Source organism: Triticum aestivum, chromosome 6A, assembly GCF_018294505.1.
Source record: "Triticum aestivum cultivar Chinese Spring chromosome 6A, IWGSC CS RefSeq v2.1, whole genome shotgun sequence".
Classification (NCBI taxonomy): domain Eukaryota; kingdom Viridiplantae; phylum Streptophyta; class Magnoliopsida; order Poales; family Poaceae; genus Triticum; species Triticum aestivum.
The window spans coordinates 516571269-516594013 of NC_057809.1; the positions used below are offsets into that span (position 1 = coordinate 516571269).

Sequence of the window (22745 nt, forward strand, 5' to 3'; positions counted from 1 at the left end):
CGGCCAGCATTCTGGCGACCGATGATAGGTCAACATCGGAATCATCCCGCTCGTCTTCCATGAGTCCGGCGTCGAGCCCAGACCTCGATTATATCCGGTTCATGTAAGGGACGCCGCCTCCGGAGTCGTCAGATGACAACTAGGCGGACAAGGAGCCGATGAAGGACGAAGAAGAGTACGACGATGATGATGAGGAGGAATGGTCGAACAAGGAGGAGGAGGACGACGACAACAACGATGATGACGATGGCGGCAGCGACGAAAAGCCAACGGTCAGCGGCAAGAAGCGTCCTCGCCAAGACGATGTCACGGGGCCATCCAACAAGAACAACAAGAAGAAGAAGGACTAAATTAAGCAGACTGTATATATCTATGTTTATCCTGTCAATCTCATCGCAGACGGTTAGTAATATGTATTCGACAGAGATCTTCTACATTATCGCCAACAGGTTGGTTTGTTGAACTGTGTGCCCTGACAAGCACACAATTCACAAAAAAAGACCGTATGGGTTGTCTATAATGATCGCGCACAATTCTTATTACCGACCTGTTTGCCGCGTATCACACACATCTTGTTACGCCAAATCGTTTGTGTTCACCTCACTCATCGCAAACGGTTCATCGGAGTGAATTGTATGCCGTATATCGCACACACCTTGATCTGGCTGTCCGTTTCTGTTGTTCTGTCTCATTGCAAACAGTTCGTATAGATCAACCGTATGCCCCTCATCACACGCGCAACTATAATATGAACCGTGTTTGATGTATCATTCATCGCAAACGTTTTGCATCATTTCTAACGGTTTTCATACAACACCGTTTACGATTATTGCATCGCACACAGTTTCTCGAAGGGTCTCTGATCGTAGTGCCGCGTTAGCAGCATCCTGCAGTAGTGATATCTTTTACCTTTGGGGACATGTCTATATCCAATAGAGTACCCAGTACTCACACTCCACATGTCATCCCAGTCTTGGTACTCTTGTGGCTCTTTGGTTTGCTCTGTCTAGTAGTTGTATCTGTGTTATCTAACCTTGTTTACTCAGGTTTGTCTCTTCCTAAGCCAGCTCAAGACCACAAGGTAAGTATATGCATCACACTCATGTGCATGAAGATTTCTTGCTAATGTATATATTGTTTGCAAGAAGGAATCATGAACATGAAGTTACACTTCATATATTCATATCATTTGCTCTGATGCATATAGCCAAGATACATGTAACACATTGCTTGCTATGTCATGATTATGCATTCACATGCTCTTACATTCCATATTTACATGAGTACATACATGTAGGGGGAGCCTATGCATGTTACATGTCTTTCCAAAGCTTTACTTGTTATTCTCTATATCTTTATCTAAAGCTTTGATGTATATTGTCATCAGTTACCAAAAAGGGGGAGGTTGAAAGCACAAGTGCTCCCTGGTGGTTTTGGTAATTAATGTCAACATATCTCCTGTTGGACTAATGTTTTTATCTAGAATATTTCAGACAAGTTCAACAGATGGAGTGGCATGGACAAGAGGGTGTGGAACCCCTTCAAGATGCTAAGGACAAAGGATTGGCTCAAGCTCAAAAGCTCAAGACTCTACATTTTACTTTTAGTGATCCAAGATCACATTGAGTCCATAGGAAAAGCCAATACTATTAAAAGGGGATGAGGTGTTGCTTAATGGGTTGCTTGCTCAAAATGCTTAGTAATATGCTCCAAAAACCCTCAACCACTTTCTCATATCCACATATGTCCCAAACCAAAAGTCAAACTCGGCGCCACCGAAACATTCTATCCGGCGCCACCGAGTTCTCTTGACATAGCCACTGCCACAAACCCTAGTCACTTCTGTCTCACCGATAGGAATCTCGGTCTCACTGATAGGGGATTCCAAACTCTATGTTTCCCTTCATAACGTTTCGGTCCAACCGAGATGAGCGATCGGTCCCACTGAGTTCGCAATGCAAACTCTTTGTTTCCCCTTCGTAATGTTTCAGTCTCACCGAGATTAGCGAATCGGTCCCACCGAGTTTGCCTGACCAACTCTCTGGTTAGCTTATTACCAAAATCGGTCCCACCGAGTTTGTGTAATCGGTCTCACCGAGATTACGTTATGCCCTAACCCTAATGAAATCGGTCCCACAGAGTTGACATGTCTATCCCACCGAAAAACCTAACGTTCACATTTTGAACTAAATCGGTCTGACCGAGTTTCATTATTTGGTCCCACCCAAGTTTGGTGAATTGTGTGTAACGGTTAGATTTTGTGTGGAGGCTATATATACCCCTCCACCCACTCTTCATTCGTGGAGAGAGCCATCAGAACATGCCTACACTTCCATCATACATTTTCTGAGAGAGAACCACCTACTCATGTGTTGAGGTCAAGATATTCCATTCCAACCACATAAATCTTGATCTCTATCCTTCTCCAACTTGCTTTCCACTCAAATCATCTTTCCACCAAATCCAAATCTATGAGAGAGAGAGAGAGTTGAGTGTTGGGGAGACTATCATTTGAAGCACAAGAGCAAGGAGTTCATCATCAACACACCATCTATTACCTTTTGGAGAGTGGTGTCTCCTAGATTGGTTAGGTGTCACTTGGGAGCCTCCGTCAAGATTGTGGAGTTGAACCAAGGAGTTTGTACGGGCAAGGAGATCGCCTACTTCGTGAAGATCTACCCTAGTGAGGCAAGTCCTTCGTGGGCGATGGCCATGGTGGGATAGACAAGGTTGCTTCTTCGTGGACCCTTCGTGGGTGGAGCCCTCCATAAACTCGCGCAACTGTTACCCTTCATGGGTTGAAGTCTCCATCAACGTGGATGTACGATAGCACCACCTATCGGAACCACGCCAAAAATCTCCGTGTCTCCAATTGCATTTGCACACTCAAATCCCATCTCTTTACATTCTTGCAAATTGCATGCTTTACTTTCCGCTACTCACATACTCTTGTCATGCATGCTTGATATGTATTGTGAATGTTTAAACATGTGCTAAAACTCCACCTCAACTTAAAGAAATTAAAAACTGCAACTTTTTCTTGCTAAGAGTCTATTCACCCCCCTCTAGACACCTCTTCTCGATCCTTTCAGTATGGAGCTAAGGTATTCTCCAAACTAGATTTAAAATCTGGGTACCATCAAATCAGAATGTCCACTGCTGACATTCCCAAGACAGCTTTCAGAACACACATGGGACATTATGAATACAATGTAGTACCTTTTGGGTTATCTGGTGGCCCTGGTACCTGGTACTTTTCAAGGTTTAATGAACAGTGTGTGTGAAGAAATCAATGAACCAGAGGAGAAGAAATGTATCTTAGTATTCTTTGATGATATGCTCATTTTCAGCAAATCCTTAGAAGAGCACATTGGTCACTTAGAAATAACTTTTGCCACATTGAGAAAACATGAATTGTATGTCCAAATGCACCTTTGCAACAAATCAAGTGAATTACCTAGGGCATGTGATCTCTTATCAAGGAGTATCCACTGATCCTAGCAAAATAAAGGATGTAATGGATTGGCCAGAACCTGATAATGCCACAAAATTAAGAGGGTTTCTGGGTTTAACAGGATATTACATAAGGTTTGTGAAGGATTATGGAAAAATATGTAGACTCTACATGATATGCTCAGAAAAGATAATTTACAGTGGGAATATGCTTAACAAGCTTTTCACACTTTAAAGCAAGCAATGCCAACCTGCCCTGTGTTAGCACTACCAGACTTCTCTGTCATTTACTATAGAAGCTGATGCTTGTGTAACAGGGATTGGAGTTGTACTCATGCAAAAAGGGAAACCACTGGTTTATCTCAGCAAGAGTTTAGGGCCCAAGTCTGCAGCTCAATCAATTTATGAGAAAGAACCAATGGCAATACTAGAAGCACACAAAAAGTGGAGACATTATGTGTGGGGAAACAAGTTGATCATCAAAACTGATCAACAGTCTCTAAAATACATGACAACTCAAAGGTTGAAAGAAGGTGTTCAACACAAATTGCTATTGAAGTTGTTGGAGTATGATTTTACACCATTGAATATAAAAAGGGAAAGGAAAATGTAGTGGCTGATGCATTGTCTAGGAAGGAGGTACTAAAAGCAATGCAATGCAATACTGTTACTGTGGTGGTTCCTAAATGGACTGAAGATGTAGCACAAAGTTATTTAGGGGACTAGGACAATGATAAGCTACTAAAGAAAGTAGCTGTTGATACTGATCAAAACCCTAAGTTCTCTCTAAACAAGGGACTGCTGAAATACAAAAACATGATTTATGTAGGAGCAAGCACTGATTTCAGGAAACAGTTGTTACAGACATTCCATTCATCTGCTTTGGGAGAGCATTCTGGTAGTAAAGCTACTTACTACAGATTAAAGAAAGTGTTCTATTGGCCCAACATGAAGAAACACATAGAGGAATTTGTCAGCCAGTGTCCTGTTTGCCAATTGAACAAGGTTGAACACATTCACCCTCCTGGACTGCTACAACCACATCATGTGCCTGATATGGCCTGGGCACACATCACAATGGATTTCATCACTACATTACCAAATTCACAGGGAAAAGAGGTCATTCTAGTAGTGGTGGACAAATTAACCAAGTACTCCCATTTCATACCTCTCGCATGTCCTTTCACAGTTCAAACTATGTTTGAAGCTCTAATGGACAATGTCATCAAACTACATTGTCTGCTTATCTGCATTGTTCCTGACAGAGTCACCATTTTCACAAGCAATTTGTATCAAGAATTGTTCCAAGCTTTTGGTGTGAAGATCAGATTCAGTACAGCTTCTCATCCTCAAATAGATGACCAGACAAAGAGAGTGAATCAATATTTAGAAGCATATTTGAGAGGGATGGTGTTCCAAGAACCAAAGAAATGGTTGAAGTGGTTGCCTTTAGCTGAATTGTGGTACAATACCAGTTACCATTCTTCTTTGAAATGTACTCCTTTTCAAGCATTATATGGGTACAAACCACCTCAAGTGAGAGAGTTTGCTGTAGAGAGAACCCTGTCTCCAACAACAAGATTAACAATGGCAGAAAGGGAGCAAATGATGCAAAAGCTGAAAGCTAACTTGGAACATGCACAGAGCAGGATGAAACATTTTGCAGATAGAAACAGAACAGAAAGAACATTTGAGGTGGGAGACATGGTATATTTAAAGATCCAGCCATTAGACAGAATGGTTTTGGTCTCAGAGGATCACTGAAACTGAGATCAAAATTCTACGAGCCTTACAAAATTCTGGAAAGAATTGGAGAAGTTGCCTACAAGCTGCATCTACCAGAGGGCACAAACAATCACCCAGTGTTTCACATCAGCCAACTCAAGAAACATGTAGACCATCAAGCTGTGCCTCTACCGCATGTTCCACTGGTCACCACATAAGGATATGTCAAAACTATTCCTGTAGCTGTGCTGGACCGCAGGGTGATTCAACGCAACAAGACTCCGGTTGGCCAATGTTTAATGCAGTGGGAGAGCCTCGCACCTGATGATGCTACTTGGGAAGATGCAACCTTCCTCAACAAAACCTTCACAGGTCACAAGCTTTTTCGCCTCGAGGACAAGGCGGTTTGTCATGGCGACGACATTGTCAGGCCCTGGACCTAGGACATACTGAAGATCGACACCAACTCTGGCTTCAGACAAGCAACGGTTGAGATGACAAGATGGCGTTTCAAGCGATCCAACGGCTCGGATGGTTCCTCGCCGATCTCCAGTAGTTTTAAACCTTTTTACTATGTTGTAACCGTTAAGTGACTGTCGGGAGAGTTACTGCGTGAGCTGGAAAGGAGTATATGTAGCGTGAGTCGCGTGAGGGAACACAAGTCATTTTTTTCCCCAATTCATAGCATAGTTAGAAACCCTAGTTCATCTGGTAAGGCAGGGTATCTTGGCTCCGATCCCCAAAATTGTACCAGAACAAGCCCTTGAATTACTCTGTTTTAGGCCTTATTCGGTTACACCTCTTCTCAAGAGGACTGGAGAAGATTTGGGTGGATTTTGACTTGTAGAAGATTATATCCATCTCAAACCCTGCCAAACCCCTCCTAAATCCATGTCAACCAAACAAGGCGTTAATGAAATTCAGAATAGATCGGAGAATTCCTGGTATTCCGGTCCTCACACCAACGCAGACGTAAGCCGATCCAATCCAAACAAAAAAACTCGGAACCAAAATAAAATCGCGTCGCCACCGGACCCCGCTCCGCTTCGCTTCCTCCCACCCAAGGGCAACACAAGGCACCCACGCCGCCGCGGCGATCCCACACCTGCAGATCGAGCGGCGCGGCGCGGCGGCCGGAGGGAGATGAGGAAGCGCGAGAGGGAGAACCCGTGCGGGGTCTGCGGGCACTACCACAAGTGCGAGGAAGGGGAGATATGCGGGGTCTGCGGCCACAGGCCGGCCGCGGCGGACGCGGTGGCCCCGGCGAGGGTCGACTCCGCCTTCCCCTCCGAGGTGCTCAAGGGCTTCCTCTTCCTCGGCAGCTACGACAACGCCTCCCGCTCCGAGGTCCTGAAGACGCTCAACATCACCCACATCCTCAACGTGCGTAATGTGCCCCGCCCCTTCTCCCGAGCCCCCTTCCTCCTCAGTTTCGATCGTCTCCGCGCCGTGAGGTCGGAGAAGTGTGGTGGCGTGGATCCGCGATGCCCTTTTGCGCGACATTCGTTTCTGTGGGGTTTTGCCCCAGGGTTTGGTGACTCGGTAGGGCTGCTTCAAGCGTGATGCGAGGGGTGTAAGTCTGCCTGGCGTGCTGATTAGATGTTGAGGAGGCGAATATAGTATCCAGTACTTCTAGTAGCATTAGCCCAATCCCGTTGCTCGTATAAAATCTTCAGGAGGGATGGTTTGATGCGAGTATTGCACAATGGTACAAGGGTTTGTGATCGTGGGTACTTATGAGCTATGGCCTACTTCTTTAGTAGTTAATTTGTCATCATTACACTTGCCTCAAAGGTTATTTTGGTAGGTTTTGATTGTAGTATGGGTACTGCTTTTATTTTATTATAAGCAATGTAATGAAGTTGTTTTGAAAGATAGTTATGATGAATTCATAACATAATTATTATTTTCCCAGAAAAGGTAATGCTTAATGTGCAGGAGTATCCTTAGGTGCAGGAGTATCCTTAGGTGCAGGAGTATCCTTAGGTGCAAAGGAAAACAAATAGCATGAGTGGCTTCTTTGAACCATATATATCTTCTTTGAACCATATATCAAATAGGAAGACCGAAATGGGGAAAAATTTAGAGTGTAGTGCTTGATTGAAAATTATATGGGAAAAAGGTGCTGTTCACTGATTGGAATCAGGGGTACACAGCTGACCACTGAAATTTGAGGAATAACATCTGGTGCTAATTACTATCTAATATATTTTTTCTTATATGATACCCATATTTTGCTACATGCACCAGGTTGCCCTTTATGATACCCATATTTTGGCACTTCAGGTGTTCCTCAGCTAACTGAAATTAGCAAAACAATAGGACATGACATTAAATGTCTTGTTCAGATCATACTTGTTCACATGATTTTTAAATAAATATTTTTCTGTTTTCTCTAATATTAGCACTCAAGGTCACACACTTCATGTTATGATATTGAAAAGTAGAATAGTATCTCACGGCTGGCAGTGGCTGGTTGCACTCCATGCAGTGCCTAGGCGAAGCTTCTATGCTGTATCTTCTTGTGCCATGCTCTGTGCTCTGGTGGGAGTGGGACTAGTGGCCTTAGACGCTGTCGAGAGCCTGTTATTATTTACGTGCCGAGGTGAAGCAAAGCTTCTAGATGGTTGCGTGGGGAAGTGGGAGGAGCAAGGATGTGGGAAGAGGCAAATATAATTTGAAGGGATAGGTGTGAGTAGTAATTCATATGGTGTTATTATGGGATTAAATCTGCAATCAGGTCATATTTTTGTTTTTAGGGGTTTCAACTTAATTATTGAGATTGGATGAGTAGGATGGTTTGCTTCAAATCCACAATCGTACTTTTGCTTTAAGCTTGTCATGAAAAATAGGTCAGCTTGACAACTAACTCTTGTTTGAATTACATAATCAATATTGCTGTTATATGGATGATTTGCTCATCAATATAAGTTTTGCTGGTTATTTTCTCTATAAGGTTAATTTCTCTATAAGGTTAATTTCTCTTGCAAGGCTGCAGGCCTGACAGTCATATTGATTCTCTCTGCTTCTATTTATTTTAGAATTGGCTGTATGTGTTCGTATTTTTTACACCTTACAAATATGTTTTCCACCATCAACCATTCATCATGCTAGCAGGAAACATGGAGAGGTGTGGAAGAGGAAAAACCATGAACGAACTAGTTGTGCCTAAGAAGTTCTTGTGTAGCTATCCTCACTTTAATACATTCTTCTCATAAACTACGGAAATCAATATTGCAGTTATTGGTATATAGCAGTGTACCTGTCCTTTGCTACTCATTCAGAAGTTAGCATGCTGGCATTATCTTCTGTTGTTTGCTTCCATGCTTCATTTTTAAGTTGAAGGTTACTCACGGTGGTGCTGTTTAACAGACTGTGCCGGATTGCCATAATCTTTACCGGAATTCATTCACTTACCACTGCCTCCAAGATGATAAAACATTGGATTTTGATGGTGCTACTCAGTTTCTAGGTATTGTCATGTTATGCTTTCAGCGTTTTGTTCTGGAATAGATTGAATGTTGTCACTGTAACCCTGACAACATTGTTGCTTTATTTTGTTCCATCATATATTTCTTACATTTTAGCCTTATAAAATGCTCCGTATTGCCATAATCATTTAAACATGACTTTTGAAGCCTTGCTGCTCTTAATTTTGTTTTATGTTTGTCAAGAAAGAAGTTAGATCCTAGTACGATTTAACTAGTTCTACTCAATCTCTTAGTCCTAGGCCTGTTGGTCCTTCCTTGTACTCTTCATCTATATTATTGACAAATGGAGTACCAAATAGGAACAGCATGCATTTTCTTCTCCAGCACCGAACTAGGAGATTTCCTTGTGCTCATACTGTCTATGAAGATGTTTTGTCTAATCTTGTCCTAAATCACAATTGCAGAGCAATGTGAAAGAGGGGCTTCACGTGTTCTTGTCCATTGCATGTCTGGGAAAAACAGGTGCTTGCTTGTAGTTAGCACTATTGTGATTGGTTGATGATTACTATCTGGACATATTACTGATTGGTGAATACTTCCCTGGAACACATTTTTTAGGTCAGCTGCTGTGGTTACAGCCTTCTTGATGAAGTCTAGAGGGTGGAGACTTGCACCGTCTCTCCAGTGGGTAAAAGATCGACGGCCACAGGTCCAAATAACAGAAGGTAACTGTATATCCTTGTCTAGTGAGCAAATATCCCTCTCGTGTATTTAAAAAAACTGCCAATCAACCATTCATAATTTTTTTGAATGGTAACAGCGGCTACTCATACATAATGAGAATGATGTGGTAAGATAAATTGGACCATCCATTTTAGTCAACCAACACATATGTGTTGCCAACTGAATGTATCATTAGTAGTACTTATCTAGTGAAATTGGTGTTGTACTGTTGTAAGATAAACTCGACCAGCCTTTTTGTTACAGTACAGGGTATGTGTTGTCATTTGAATGCTTCAAAATATTTTAAGGAACTAGATTAATAAATGCGTTGTTTGTTAGTTTTCTCATTGCAAGACTCTGGGAATGCTATGGATAACCGTTATGCAGATTAATCTCATTTTCCAACAATAAACTTGGCTATATTTTCTCTCATCAACTCCTTGCCATTGTTTCTCCTAACAAAAAAGTACTACAGTCAAGTTAGTCATCTGTTACTTAGTTGAGCAACTACAGCCAATAAACTTTTTTCTTGCATTTTCAAACTGTATGGATTGATGGGCAATCCAAATGTGTTATCATACGCTAACTGTAACTCTTTTCTGTACAGCTTCTCAGTGTCAGCTTGTTGAGTATGAACAGAAGCTCTTTGGACCCAGTGCTGGCTCGCCAGCTCAGACCACGGTCCTAACCGACTCATTTCCTTCACTTGGATTTGGTTTCCCACAACCATCAGGTGACATCCAAGTGCCTGCGTTCATCCAGACTCCTGTGCCATCCATTTTCGAGCGAGCCGGCCCAAACAATGTTCCCAGTAACTTCACTTTCGGAGCCGAGGGTTCAATGGGAGTCGGAGTCGGCCCTGCCGCAGGGATCAGCAATGGCGCAGTCACCCCAGCTTCGACGGATAACCAGATGGACAGCTCTTAAGATGACTTTTAACATGTCGCATATCACTTGGGACGGATGCATGTTACTCTTAGGCCTATCGAATATGTCACTGCATGTTTAGCTTTCACTTGGTATGGGTGCGTGGGTCTATCGAATATGTCATTGGATGTTTAGCTTTCACCAGATTGAGAAATGGTCCTGGCAAACCTTTGGGGTTATATCTTACAGTATATGGCAGTAGACTTGGCACTCGGCAGTTCACTATGGCTGTGGACCTGTGGTTGGTGGCTTATACTATTTCTGTTACCTGCATGACTTCGGGTGCATTCGGGGATGGTTGTGGTTGGTGGCACATGTTTCTGTACCTGCATAACTTAACTTTGGGCGCTTTATGCTGTGCATTCGAGCTTGCCGCAGCCAGACGATTGAAATTGTTCGGATCAGGTGACAATTTTAATTTACGCAGTACGACACGCCTGATAATGTTTCTTCGGCGTCAACCCTATTTGTCATCGCCATCGATCCGCTCCAAAAACTTGTTGAGGTGGCGACAGCCAAAGGGTTGTTCCATAGGATCCGCGGCCGCAAGGCCGTGCTGCGAACATGGAACATCTTTATACGCGGATTCCACAGCCCTGTGCACCATGACCCCCGTATCTACCCATCGCGGTCACTGCCCCTTTGCCTTCACCAAAAGCTGTTGGGTTACCCTTTAATTTCAGGGTCCAAAGAGTTGCGGGGCCAGGACGCAACCGTTCATTGTGCAACTTGATGGAGTATTTAATTTGATATATCATCAGGATCTTCAGTTTTGCAACTTCTTTTTCCGGATAAGGCAAAGGCCATATGTTAAAGTCGATCAACCCTAATTAGACAATCCTTACAGAAATTAGAAATTGCACACCAGTCCTTTGGAAATTTGACGTTGTTTTCCTTGTGCACTCACTGGCGACACGCCGTGAGCGAAGCTCAAGGCCGCCTCTGGACCAGCTAGCATGAATCTAAACGTAGTACCAAGCACATTTCGAGCTGGGAAAGAGACCATCTGAACAAGGATATGTTGGTACTACTTTGCATCCCAGGTACCAGGAACTCCGGAATCAGGTCATATTTTGGAGAATTTACATTGTTTTCAGGCTTTCCGCAGAAGCCCCTCCGTCCCGAATTTATTTGTCACAAAAATGTACTCCCTCTGTTCTAAATATAAGTCTTTTTAGAGATTTCATTATAAACTACATACGGAGCAAAATAAGTAAATCTACATTCTAAAATATGTATATATACATCCGTATGTAGTTTGTAGTGGAATCTTTAAAAAGACTTACATTTAGGAACGGAGGGAGAATGTACCTAGACATATTTTAGTTCGAGATGCATCTATTTTTACGACAAGTAATTTATGATAGAGGGAGTATATCCTGAATATCACTCCAGTTCATCACCCTGCTAAAAACACGCAGTAGCATGTAATGTATCTGGACGCACCAATGGACTAAGCTACTACTCCACTAGTATCCTTTTCACTGAAGCTTTTTTTTTCGGGTGCTTTTCACTGAAGCTTCCATAAGTGGTAAGCAAACCCGATGCGGCGACCCAGAGAATGCCCAACGCAAGCACGGCTACCATGCGCGCCAGATTCACTGAACCTGGACGTGCAAACCGCGCACAACGAACTTAGACGCACCTACCCGAAACATATATAGAAACGGCCCGCCCCCGTGCAGGATACACGCTACTCCAAAAACCTGCAACTGCTTTGGAAAACTGGTGGCGAACGCACCAGCGGCGGCGAGCCCGATCTCCATGCTTATTCCGACGTCGCAGCAACCGCCGGAGCCGCCGATCATGGGGTCCTCGCCAACATCGTACAAGAAGGCCACGGCGGCGCTGGATGAGGCGGCGAGGGCGAGGCTGCGCGGCCCGTTCTTCGGCGGCACCACGCCGTCGTCCGCCTCCGGGCAGGAGGACGTCGACGACGACGACGGCCTGGTGGAGCTGGTGCACGAGTTCTACAACGGGTACGGCGAAGACGCCGTCGCCAAGGAAGCCGTGGCGCCGCGGCCCGCTAGTGCCACGTGGGTCGACGCGCTGCAGGCGGCGCTGGCAGATGCGACGGCCGACGCGGCAGCGGCGCGTATCCGCGCCGAGGCGGAGCGCGCCGTCGTGGGTGCGGGGCCGAACGTCGCTGGCGGTGAAGCGGTCAGGAAGCTCGTCGCCGCCCGGCTCCGTGCGAGAGGGTTCGATGCCGGTGAGTGCCCCCTTGCTTTGAGATACTTCTCCGGTTAATTTCAGAGTGCGTTCCAGATTCCTCTCGAATAGAAGAGTGTTAAGCAACACAAATTGACATTTTTGTTGTCGACGCAGGTGTCTGCAGATCGTCGTGGGAAAGAGGAAGCAGCGTGCCGGCGGGCAGCCACGAGTACGTGGACGTGGTGATCGCAGCCGGCGCGTCGACGTCGCGGTACATCGTCGAGGTCAACCTCGCCATCGAGTTCGAGACGGCGAGGCCCAGCGCCGAGTACCAGGAGCTCCTCCTCGCCCTGCCCACGGTGCTCGTGGCGAGGCCGGAGACGTTCAAGGAGGTGGCCGCGGCAATGTGCGCGGCGGCAGCGGAGTCCATCCGGGGCGCGGGCATGCACGTGCCGCCATGGAGGCGCGCGCGGTACGTGCAGGCCAAGTGGTCCGGCAAGTACAAGCGAGCGGCGGCCGTGGCCGTGGCCGCGGCCGCGCCGTCGGGGTCGCCATGGGAAGCTGTGGCGAGCAGCACTGCAGCGGCCGAAGCTCGCCCGCGCCGCGGTGTGCCGGCATCCGGCGGCCCGAAGCATTGCGGGATGGAGATGGGCCGCAGGGAGATGGCGTTCGGGAGCACGAGGCCGCTGATGTTCAGAGGGTTGTGACACGCTACTGCTCTGCATGCATTGATGACGTGTCCGATGCTACGATCGGATGAGACGACTGTCAGTTTTTTTGGCCTCTTTGGCTTGCCAGCTGTGATAATTTATTTATTTTTCTACGTATCTTATTTTCTTGTGGATGGTCTCTAGGCTGTAGGGTTCCTGCTGGTCAGGAGTTGCGTGGAAGTGTATGTTTTGGGAGGTTTATCTGAGCAATGAAAAATAATTAATTGTAAGGCACATGTTCCATCGAATATCTCCGAATAAATATGTAAATACTACTTCCTCCGTTCCATAATGTGTGTCCGGTAGCGTAGTGGCAGGATGAATGAATTTGATCCGTGAAAATATGGAGTATATTGGTTCTTCTAGCCCTTGTGTGAGATTTTTGGTACACTTGTAAGCTGACAGTTGGTATAACAACACTCTCAGCGTACAACTGGACCAATAACTATGGCTTTCATTGACCCACTGGTCTGGTAGCAGGAAACTGAATGATATCTCCGCTGCAAGTTACTCCCTCTGTTTTATAATGTAATGCATATAGGTTTTTTGAAAAAAGTCAACCCCCAAAACCTTGACTAAGTTTGTGAAGAAAAACATTTACATCTAGAATGTATATCATTAGATTCATCATAAGATTTAGTTTCACATTTTATATATTTGGTATTGTGCATGTATGAAAAGAGGGAGTAATAACCTCCAGTGCAAGTATGTGCACAATCTAAAGAAGCTCTTCTGTCTAACTAAAAAAAGCCTTCTCAAAGGGGTTTCAGATCCTCTTTAATAGTATCTGAATAAGAAGACAGAGACTACGACCAAAACTAAATTACATCTTTGCTGGCACAAGGAACAATAATTAGTAAGTCATTTTTCCTAAAAAAACAATTAGTAAGTCACAACCGCTACCCGGGTTTATGAATTCTGATCTTGACAACGCTGCACATATATGTTTCACTAGTCAAATTAAAGACCTAAAAATTAGACCCGGACCAAAATACAAATTTGCCTTGGAAGCCCCCGCTACTGTCACCCAAAAAGTATCCATCGCCGCCATCCTGCCTGCCTGGAGGCGGGAGACGATCCACCTTCCTTTTTAGTCCCGTCTCCTCCCCCAATCTTATGGCTTCCTCAACCCTCCGTCACCGGTCTACGTCATGTGCCTAGGATCCATCACCTTGTGCTTCCCCGTCGTCATGTGGCGATGCTAGCCCCCGTGTGCCCCAGATCCGCGATCGCGGGAAGGCTTCCTCTAGCTGTGTGGTGTCTGTTGCGCGACGGGATCCCACATCGTTTACACACGATGACACAAGGCGATATGTGTGCGGCCGTGGCGCCGGGAATTGCTGACGAAGGCATTGTCCTACCATACAAAAGATTCCTCCTCCTCGGTATGTTGGCCAACCAGTGGCTGCCACAGGCGAGGACCGTGAAGTAAGAGAAGGCGTGTGGTGGTGTTGTCAGATACAAATCTGTCACCCGCTGCCGCATGGCTCGTAGAGTTGTGTTGTCATGATATGGTTGGGGCCATGGTGGTCGTTGGTGCATTTCGTCGATCACTTCAGGAGTTTTCTGCCTAGGCATAACTTCAGTCTTGTATGGCATTGCTCTTTGTCTATGTGATCCGTTGTATGGGTGCGTTGGTGTTGGCTGGGTATCCTAAGTGTGTTCGCTGTGCTTGTATGTCCTCAATATCTCATTATAAGTCAATAAAATTTTCCTTTGTCAAAAAACCGAAGATCTAAAAATCGGTGTCCGACTTATAAACCCGACACAAGGGAGTAGATGACTAACATGTATCGCGCTTGCACCCACAAGCAAAAGTAAAATACGCCCTAGCAAAGAATATCATCAATGCGACATCCAATGGTTAGCTTTGCAGGAGACCAATACAAGTGCTCCTAAGATTGTGATGGCCTAGGTATGAATAGAAAGAGCCAACCCAGTCATGGGTCATAATGGGAAATCTTTGTGATGAGTGGATCTTGATATTTTCTACGCTTCCACAATTATCACCGTCGATAATGAAGCAAACACCGTCTTTTGGGATGCATCTTGGGTCCATGACCATAAGCCCAAGGAAATTTCCCCCCTCGTATTTGAGGCGTCTTCACATAAAAATTGAAAGGCGCGGAGGCACTTCATGAGAACGCTTAGGTCTCCAAAATAAATATGGCTAGCATGCTCTCCATGGCCCACTTCCCTCAATTCATTGCTCTTTGGGCGCTTATTGGTGATTTCCACCTTAAAGAAAATGCCAAGATGACAACTGGAAGCACACGGCTAATGGCCAATGCACGCCGGCTTCCGCGTACTCTGCGCAATTCTTGGGCACAATCTACTCCGGTATGATGCACACGGTTTGGAAGGCTTGGGCTCAACCTAAAGTAAAGTTCTTGGCGTGGTTACCCATCCAAAACCAGATTTGGACCGCCGATAAGTTGGCCAAATTATGGACTTTGTTCTCTTTGCAAAAGAGAACAGGAGTCCAGGATGCGCCTTTTTTCAACTGCCGCTTCACCCCTTAGGCTTTGAAATTAGGTGAATGATTGGCTTCATCTTGGGCATTTGGACATCATCTATTGGCACTTATAATATCCCATGAAGGATTGATAAATTAAACTCTCTGCCAAGTGTGTCTGTGTGTGTCCAATAAAAAAAACTATGACATCAGTTGCCATGCTCATTAGTGGACCCTTTGAAATGAGAGGAACTCCTGGGTTTTCCGCCACAAGAGTGCTCCACCTTCAATCTTGCTCAACACCATAAAGCTCGAGGCAAGACATTGGGTTACCGCCAACGACAAAAAATAAACACAAACACTATTCTCTTCTAAATTAATAAATAAGGCAAATCTTATGTCTCCATTTAAAAAAAAAGAGAGAAAGTACAAGTGCTCCTAGATTTGCAAATGAACCCAGAGTCCTAGCAAAGCTAGCGCTTTCAAGATATTTTTTTTTCAAACCTCACATCATGATGGCATAACAAAATATGCTAACGAAATTGAAAATCAGCGACCAGTAGGATGCCTAACATAGGTAAAGTGTGACTGCAGAAGTCACTTCTTCCGTTCCGAATTATAATATGTTTTGGACATTCAAATACAGACTACATACAAACTGAAATGAGTGAAAACCACACTAAAACACCTTTATATCCATTCGGTTAGAAAAAAGTTAAAACATCTTATAATTTGAGACACAGCAAGTAAATGATTTGCGATAGCCTACTGACAGCAGAACGAATTGGACCCTGGGAAAAACCGTCCAATCCCGTAGAAAAGATTGCGGTGCTCCTTACTAGGAACACAAGTTTGGCAGCTATATTAGAAACCGTTTTATCGTATTGATCATTGAGCATACGATTGGACTCCCGCGGCTTTCAGTGACCCAGCAGCTCGCACAAACCCTGGGTGCTATCTCCACCACCTATAGACCTAGCTAAGTGGAACGTTTTTTTTTTTTTGAAATAAACATGTAGCCAAATCAATCTTAGCCACGTACCCCGGCCGTTGGGTGTTTGGCCATGTACCACCACTGCATGCAGCCATGCTGTAACGCAACGCCACGGCATGTTTTCAGCGCAGGGGCGAGGCGCTTGCGGCGAAGGGAAGGCGAAGCAAGCCGTGTCTTCGTATCCGAACACAGAAGGCGGAGACGAGGAGAGGCAAAGCGAATTACGCCTTCGCCGGCACCGGGCGCATCGGCCTTGTGACGCTCGCGGCCCCGGGTTTTCTGAATTCTGATCCGCGGACCCGCAAGAATAAGATGGTGGTGGGTACAGATACAGGTCTCCGTCAGGGAACAAAGGCCCCCCAAAGTTACGTTACGTTGTACCCCTCAGCTTTGCGTCTTCTTTTCGACAGAGGCCTCACCTCACGCAAAACGAATCTGATCATGATCAGTAGGCCGCGAGCTCGCCATCTCACCCGCTCGAGAGTGAAAGAGGACATGTCATCAGTCATCTCCTCAGGTTAGTCCACGAGTTGACATCTTGCTGGACCTGCTGCCACGATTCGGTAGACAGCACGTACAGAAACACACGGCTCCAAGGTCCACGCGACGCCTAGTGCGCGATGATACGTGCGTGCGTACCGGACGCGCACGCAGCAGCCAACCACCGTCCGTCGTCGTTGGGATCGTACCGGAAGAGGAAGACGAGTCGCCCCGACTCTGCTACGTGACGTCGCCTTCAGAAGCTCTGCATGCTTCGTGGGGAGTGGAAAAGAGCGGGCACGGCACGATCACGCACGCACCCGGCCGTAGGACGGCAGAATTCCACCGCGTGATGGGTGCAAGGAATCGGGCGCGCCCCCAACCAGTCCGCCTTGGAATATAGAGTTGTAATCTCAACCTCCTTCCTTCTCTTGTATTCTACCCAAACTCTTTCTATCATAACCTTGTACATCAAGTCAGGCTTCGGCCACGCATCAATATAAACTACCACGCGGCTCCCTCGATGGAGTAGGAACGCTTCATATCTTTCATGATAATCAGAGCCACATCTTCTCATACATCTAGCCACAATCCAAAACCCTAGAAACCACACATCATCGTCTCCATGGCTTCCTCCGCCGGCGTCTCCCTCAACCTTGGATCGCCGCCGTCTGAGAAGCTCGCAAGAGGTAATTTCATCCTCTGGAAGACGCAGGTCCTCCCAGCCCTGCGAGACGCGCAGGTGACGGGGCTCCTGGACAACACCGATGCCGCTCCACCCAAGATGGTGGAGATCACGAAGGCAGACAAGACCACGGCCCTAGAGCCGAATCCCCTATACGGACCCTGGATCGCCAAAGATCAGCAGGTTCTATCATACCTTCTCAATTCCATGTCTCCAGAAATTCTTGCACAAGTTGTTGGGAAAGATTCCACCTTTGAGCTCTGGACGACGGTGACAAATCTCTTCGCCTCACAATCTCAGTCTCGGATTACTAATCTGAGAATCGCCATCACCAATATCAAGAAGGGCTCGATGTCAAGCTCGGCGTATATGGCGAAGATGAAAAGTCTTGGGGATGAACTAGCTGCTGCAGGTCGTCCCGTATCTGATCCGGAGATGGTGGACTATATTCTGGCCGGACTGGACCGCGACTACGACCCCGTGGTGGCGGCGATCGGCGCTGTCAAAAACATCATCACAGCCGACGATCTTTTTGCCCAGATTGCTGCCTTTGATCAAAGGATGGAGATGCTAGGCGACTCATCTTCAGGCGGGTTCTATTCATCCGCTAATGCGGTCTACAGAGGCCGTGGCCAGTCCCGTGGCAGATCTCGCGGGCGTGGAGGAAGAGGCCGTGGCCGTGGTGATCGTGGTGACCGCGGTGACCGACAGTCGTCTTCCTCCAATGGAGGCGGCGAATTCAGAGGTCGTCCTCGACAACAACAGCAACAGCAGGCTCGTGAGCAACAGCATGACTATTCAGAATGTCAGATATGCTACAGACACCATCCAGGAGGTGCACGAGTTTGCTGATGGCGTTATGAAGAAAACGACCAGGAAGAAAAGCAGGTGCATGCAGTCTCCTATGGCGTGGACACCAACTGGTACGCTGACAGTGCAGCAACAAACCACATCACAGGTGAACTTGACAAGTTGACGATGCGGGAGAAGTACAATGGAGGCGACCAAATTCGCACGGCAAGCGGTTCTGGTATGGATATCACACACATTGGTAGTTCAATTGTTAAAACCCCCGTGAAAAATTTACACTTGACCAATGTCTTGCATGTTCCTCAAACCTCTAAAAATCTTGTTTCCGTTCATCGATTCACTCTTGATAACAATGTTCTTATTGAATTCTATCCTTATTTTTTCTTGGTTAAGGACTTGAAAACAAGGAGAGTCATTCTTAGAGGACGGTGCGTGGGAGGACTCTACGCACTCATATCATTATCATCATCATCATCTTCATGGTCCAATAAACAAGCAAATATTGTCACCAAGCTATCTACATCAAGGTGGCATAGTCGTTTAGGTCATCCATCTTCAGTCATAGTTAGATATGTTCTTAGCAAAAATAAACTCTCTTATGAGCCTAGTAGTGAGTCAGTTTGTGATCCGTGTCAACAAGCAAAAAGTCATCAATTACCTTACCCAATTTCTACTAGTGTGTCTACTGCCCCTTTACAACTTATATTTTCAGATGTATGGGGGCCAACTCCTATTTCAGTTGGTAGATTTTCCTATTATGTAAGTTTTATTGATGACTGTAGTAAATTTACTTGGATTTATCTGTTGAAAAAATGATCTGATGTATTCCAAGTTTTCCTCAATTTCCAAAATCTTGTTGAACGCAAACTGAACTCTAAAATCATTGCTATGCAAAGTGACTGGGGTGGTGAGTATGAAAAACTAAATTCTTTCTTTCAAAAGCTTGGCATATCACACCATGTATCTTGTCCTCATGCTCACCAACAAAATAGATCCGCTGAAAGAAAGCACCGTCACATAGTTGATATGGGGCTTGCCTTGTTAGCAAATGCTTCCATGCCGCTTAAATTTTGGGATGAAGCATTCTTAACTGCTACATATCTCATCAACTTGCTTCCAAGTAAAGTTATCAAATTTGAAACACCCATTACACGACTTCTTGGTGTCACACCCAACTATACATCTCTTCGTATTTTTGGTTGTGCCTGTTGGCCCAATCTTAGGCCTTACAACACACGCAAACTCGCTTTCCGCTCAAAACGGTGTGTCTTTTTAGGCTATAGCCCCATGCATAAAGGGGTCAAGTGCCTTGATGTTCCTACTGGTCGGGTGTATATATCCAGAGATGTTGTATTTGATGAGTCCGTGTTTCCCTTTGCATCCCTTCATCCTAATGCTGGTGCACTTCTCCGCAAAGAAATTCTTCTTCTTCCTTCACATCTTCGGTCTTTTGATCATGGGGGCAACAACAATTGTACTAACCAATGTGATGATATTCCTGCTGGTACTGGTCTTTCTCTTATGCCTGTGCAGGTCCCTGGAGAAAACGGTGCTCAAAATGACCAAGATCTCGAAAATATGGCTGGTTTTGATCCTATATTTCATGCTGAGGAAGGAGACGAAGCTGGCACAGATGACGAAGAAGATCTGGCGGTGCCTGCCACCCCTGCACGCGCGCAGATCTCGGATCACGCGACCGCATCCGCCTCGGATCAAGCCCCTGATGGCTCCAATCCTGGATCCAGGGCGGGCCACTCCCGTGCTGCCGCGTCAGCTTCAGGCGGGACCAGCAGCGGGGCCGAATCCCCCTCGCCCCGCGCGCCAGCGTCAGGCGGGACTAGCGGCGGGACCAGATCCTCCCCGCACCACGTGCGCCTCCAGTCGCGGTCGGGTGGCGGATCCTCTGCGCCAGTGCCTGCAGAAGGGGCAGCCACACCAGAAGCCACAGGATCCCCTGCGCATATGACGACAAATCAGTCCACTGCATCAGCAGATTCTCCTGGATCTTCCGTGGCAAGTATACCAGCGGTGCAGCGAGAGGTTTCTTCACGTGTTATGACCCGGCTACAGAAAGGTATACGGAATCCTAAAATTAGGAAAGATGGAACTATACCATATGGAATGTTGTGTATTTCAGGAGAACCAACATCGTTGAAGAATGCACTTGATGATCCTAAATGGAAAAAGGCAATGGATGAGGAGTATTCTGCGCTCATGAGGAATAAGACTTGGCATCTTGTACCAAATCAGAGAGGTAAAAATATTATTGATTGCAAATGGGTGTATAGAATTAAGAAGAAGGCAGATGGCTCCATTGACAGATATAAGGCACGTCTAGTTGCAAAGGGCTTTAAGCAACGTTATGGCATTGACTATGAGGACACCTTTAGTCCCGTTGTGAAAGCTGCAACTATCAGACTTGTGTTAGCCATTGTTGTATCCAGAGGATGGAGTTTAAGGCAGCTAGATGTACAGAATGCGTTTCTGCACGGTGTTCTGGAAGAGGAAGTGTTTATGAGACAACCACCTGGGTATGAGAGTAAGAAATTGCCACAGTATGTCTGCAAGCTTGATAAAGCACTCTATGGTCTAAAGCAAGCACCCAGAGCATGGTATTCCAGATTGAGCTCACAGTTAAAATATCTTGGCTTTGTTGCTTCCAAGGCTGACACATCCTTGTTTATTTATAACAAGGCAGGAGTAGTCATTTTTGTGCTTATATATGTTGATGATATCATAGTTGCAAGTTCTTCACAAAATGCTACTAATGCTCTTTTGCATGATTTGAGCTCAGAGTTTGCCTTGAAGGACCTAGGTGATTTGCATTTCTTCTTGGGTATTGAAGTCAAGAAAACTCAAGATGGTATTGTGTTACATCAGGAAAAATATATTCTTGAGCTTCTGTCTCGCATGGGGATGAAAAATTGCAAGCCAATGCCTACACCTTTATCCTCCTCAGAAAGTCTCTCAGCATATGAGGGTGAGCCACTTCAAGAGGAGGAGAATACAAGGTATAGGAGTACTGTGGGAGCACTACAATATTTAACTCTCACACGTCCAGATATCTCATTTGCTGTCAACAAGGTTTGTCAATATCTTCATGCACCTACTTCTGCACATTGGTCAGCTGTCAAGAGGATTGTGAGATATGTGAAACATACTATGGGAATAGGACTTCATTTCAAACGGTCTAATTCTTCTCTTGTGAGTGCATTCTCTGATGCTGACTGGGCAGGATGTAGTGATGACAGAAGATCAACTGGAGGTTTTGCAGTGTTCTTTGGATCTAATCTTATCTCCTGGAGTGCTAGAAAGCAAGCTACTGTGTCACGCTCAAGTACAGAAGCTGAATACAAGTCTTTGGCTAATGCAACTGCTGAGATCATTTGGGTTGAATCACTTCTTGAGGAATTGAGAATCAAGAAGAATCGTATCTCATGCTTATGGTGTGATAATTTGGGAGCAACATATCTGTCTGCAAATCCAGTGTTCCATGCCAGGACAAAGTACATAGAAATTGATTTTCACTTTGTACGAGAAAGGGTTGCGGCAAGGAAACTTGAGATTCGATTTATTCCTTCTAAGGATCAAGTGGCTGACGGTTTTACAAAAGCACTACCAGCAAGACCATTTGAAGAATTCAAGAGTAATCTTAACTTAGGTTAGTTGAGATTAAGGGAGGGTGTTAGAATATAGAGTTGTAATCTCAACCTCCTTCCTTCTCTTGTATTCTATCCAAACTCTTTCTGTCATAACCTTGTACGTCAAGTCAGGCTTCGGCCACACATTAATATAAACTACCACGCGGCTCCCTCGATGGAGTAGGAACGCTTCATATCTTTCACGCCTGACTTATTTAGGCGCCGCGTTTTGTCCCCGTCGTCCGGCCCCAGCCGAGCCGACGCGCGCGCCATGGCCTCCTCCCCTCTCGCCTCCCCGGCCCGCCGCGCCCTCCTCTTGTCGTCGTTCCTCCTCTGCTTCCTGCCGCGCCATGTTGCCGCCGGCGCCGCTGGGGCGGCGGGCTACGTCACCGTCTCCACCGCCAGCTTCGCCGCGTCGAGCGCGACCTGCGACGAACCCGGCCCAGGTAGCGCCGCTGCGCTTGCTTTTCTTGACTTTTGAGAGAGCTGGTTAGTAGCTTTCGGGAGAGTTGTTGTTGATTCGTTTGTTGGCTCGGATCTTTTCCGGTTCCAGTGATCCC

At 45.9% G+C, this 22745-nt stretch overlaps 3 protein-coding genes across 4 annotated transcripts in view; 2 read left to right on the forward strand and 1 right to left on the reverse strand.

Moving 5' to 3' along the window:
- Positions 1 to 4368: 4368 nt before the first annotated feature.
- The window catches only part of LOC123128213 (uncharacterized), a gene marked incomplete at its 5' end in the record, with an annotated part of 31825 nt that continues 13448 nt past the window's right edge, over positions 4369 to 22745 (reverse strand). Inside the window, 1 exon segment of one of the 2 annotated variants that reach the window (XM_044548153.1) lies at positions 4369 to 5016. In XM_044548153.1, coding sequence (XP_044404088.1) covers positions 4986 to 5016 — 31 coding nt within the window. 2 annotated transcript variants of the gene reach the window in all.
- LOC123128212 (protein-tyrosine-phosphatase IBR5-like) lies at positions 6278 to 10514 on the forward strand. Its single transcript, XM_044548151.1, has 5 exons — positions 6278 to 6561; positions 8551 to 8650; positions 9074 to 9131; positions 9228 to 9334; positions 9940 to 10514. The coding sequence occupies exons 1-5, from the start codon at positions 6322 to 6324 to the stop codon at positions 10257 to 10259; spliced, it is 825 nt and encodes a 274-aa protein (XP_044404086.1). The 5' UTR covers positions 6278 to 6321; the 3' UTR covers positions 10260 to 10514.
- Positions 12066 to 13117, forward strand: LOC123128211 (uncharacterized). The gene is made up of 2 exons (XM_044548150.1): positions 12066 to 12468; positions 12585 to 13117. Exons 1-2 carry the CDS (start codon positions 12066 to 12068, stop codon positions 13115 to 13117), a joined length of 936 nt encoding a protein of 311 aa, XP_044404085.1.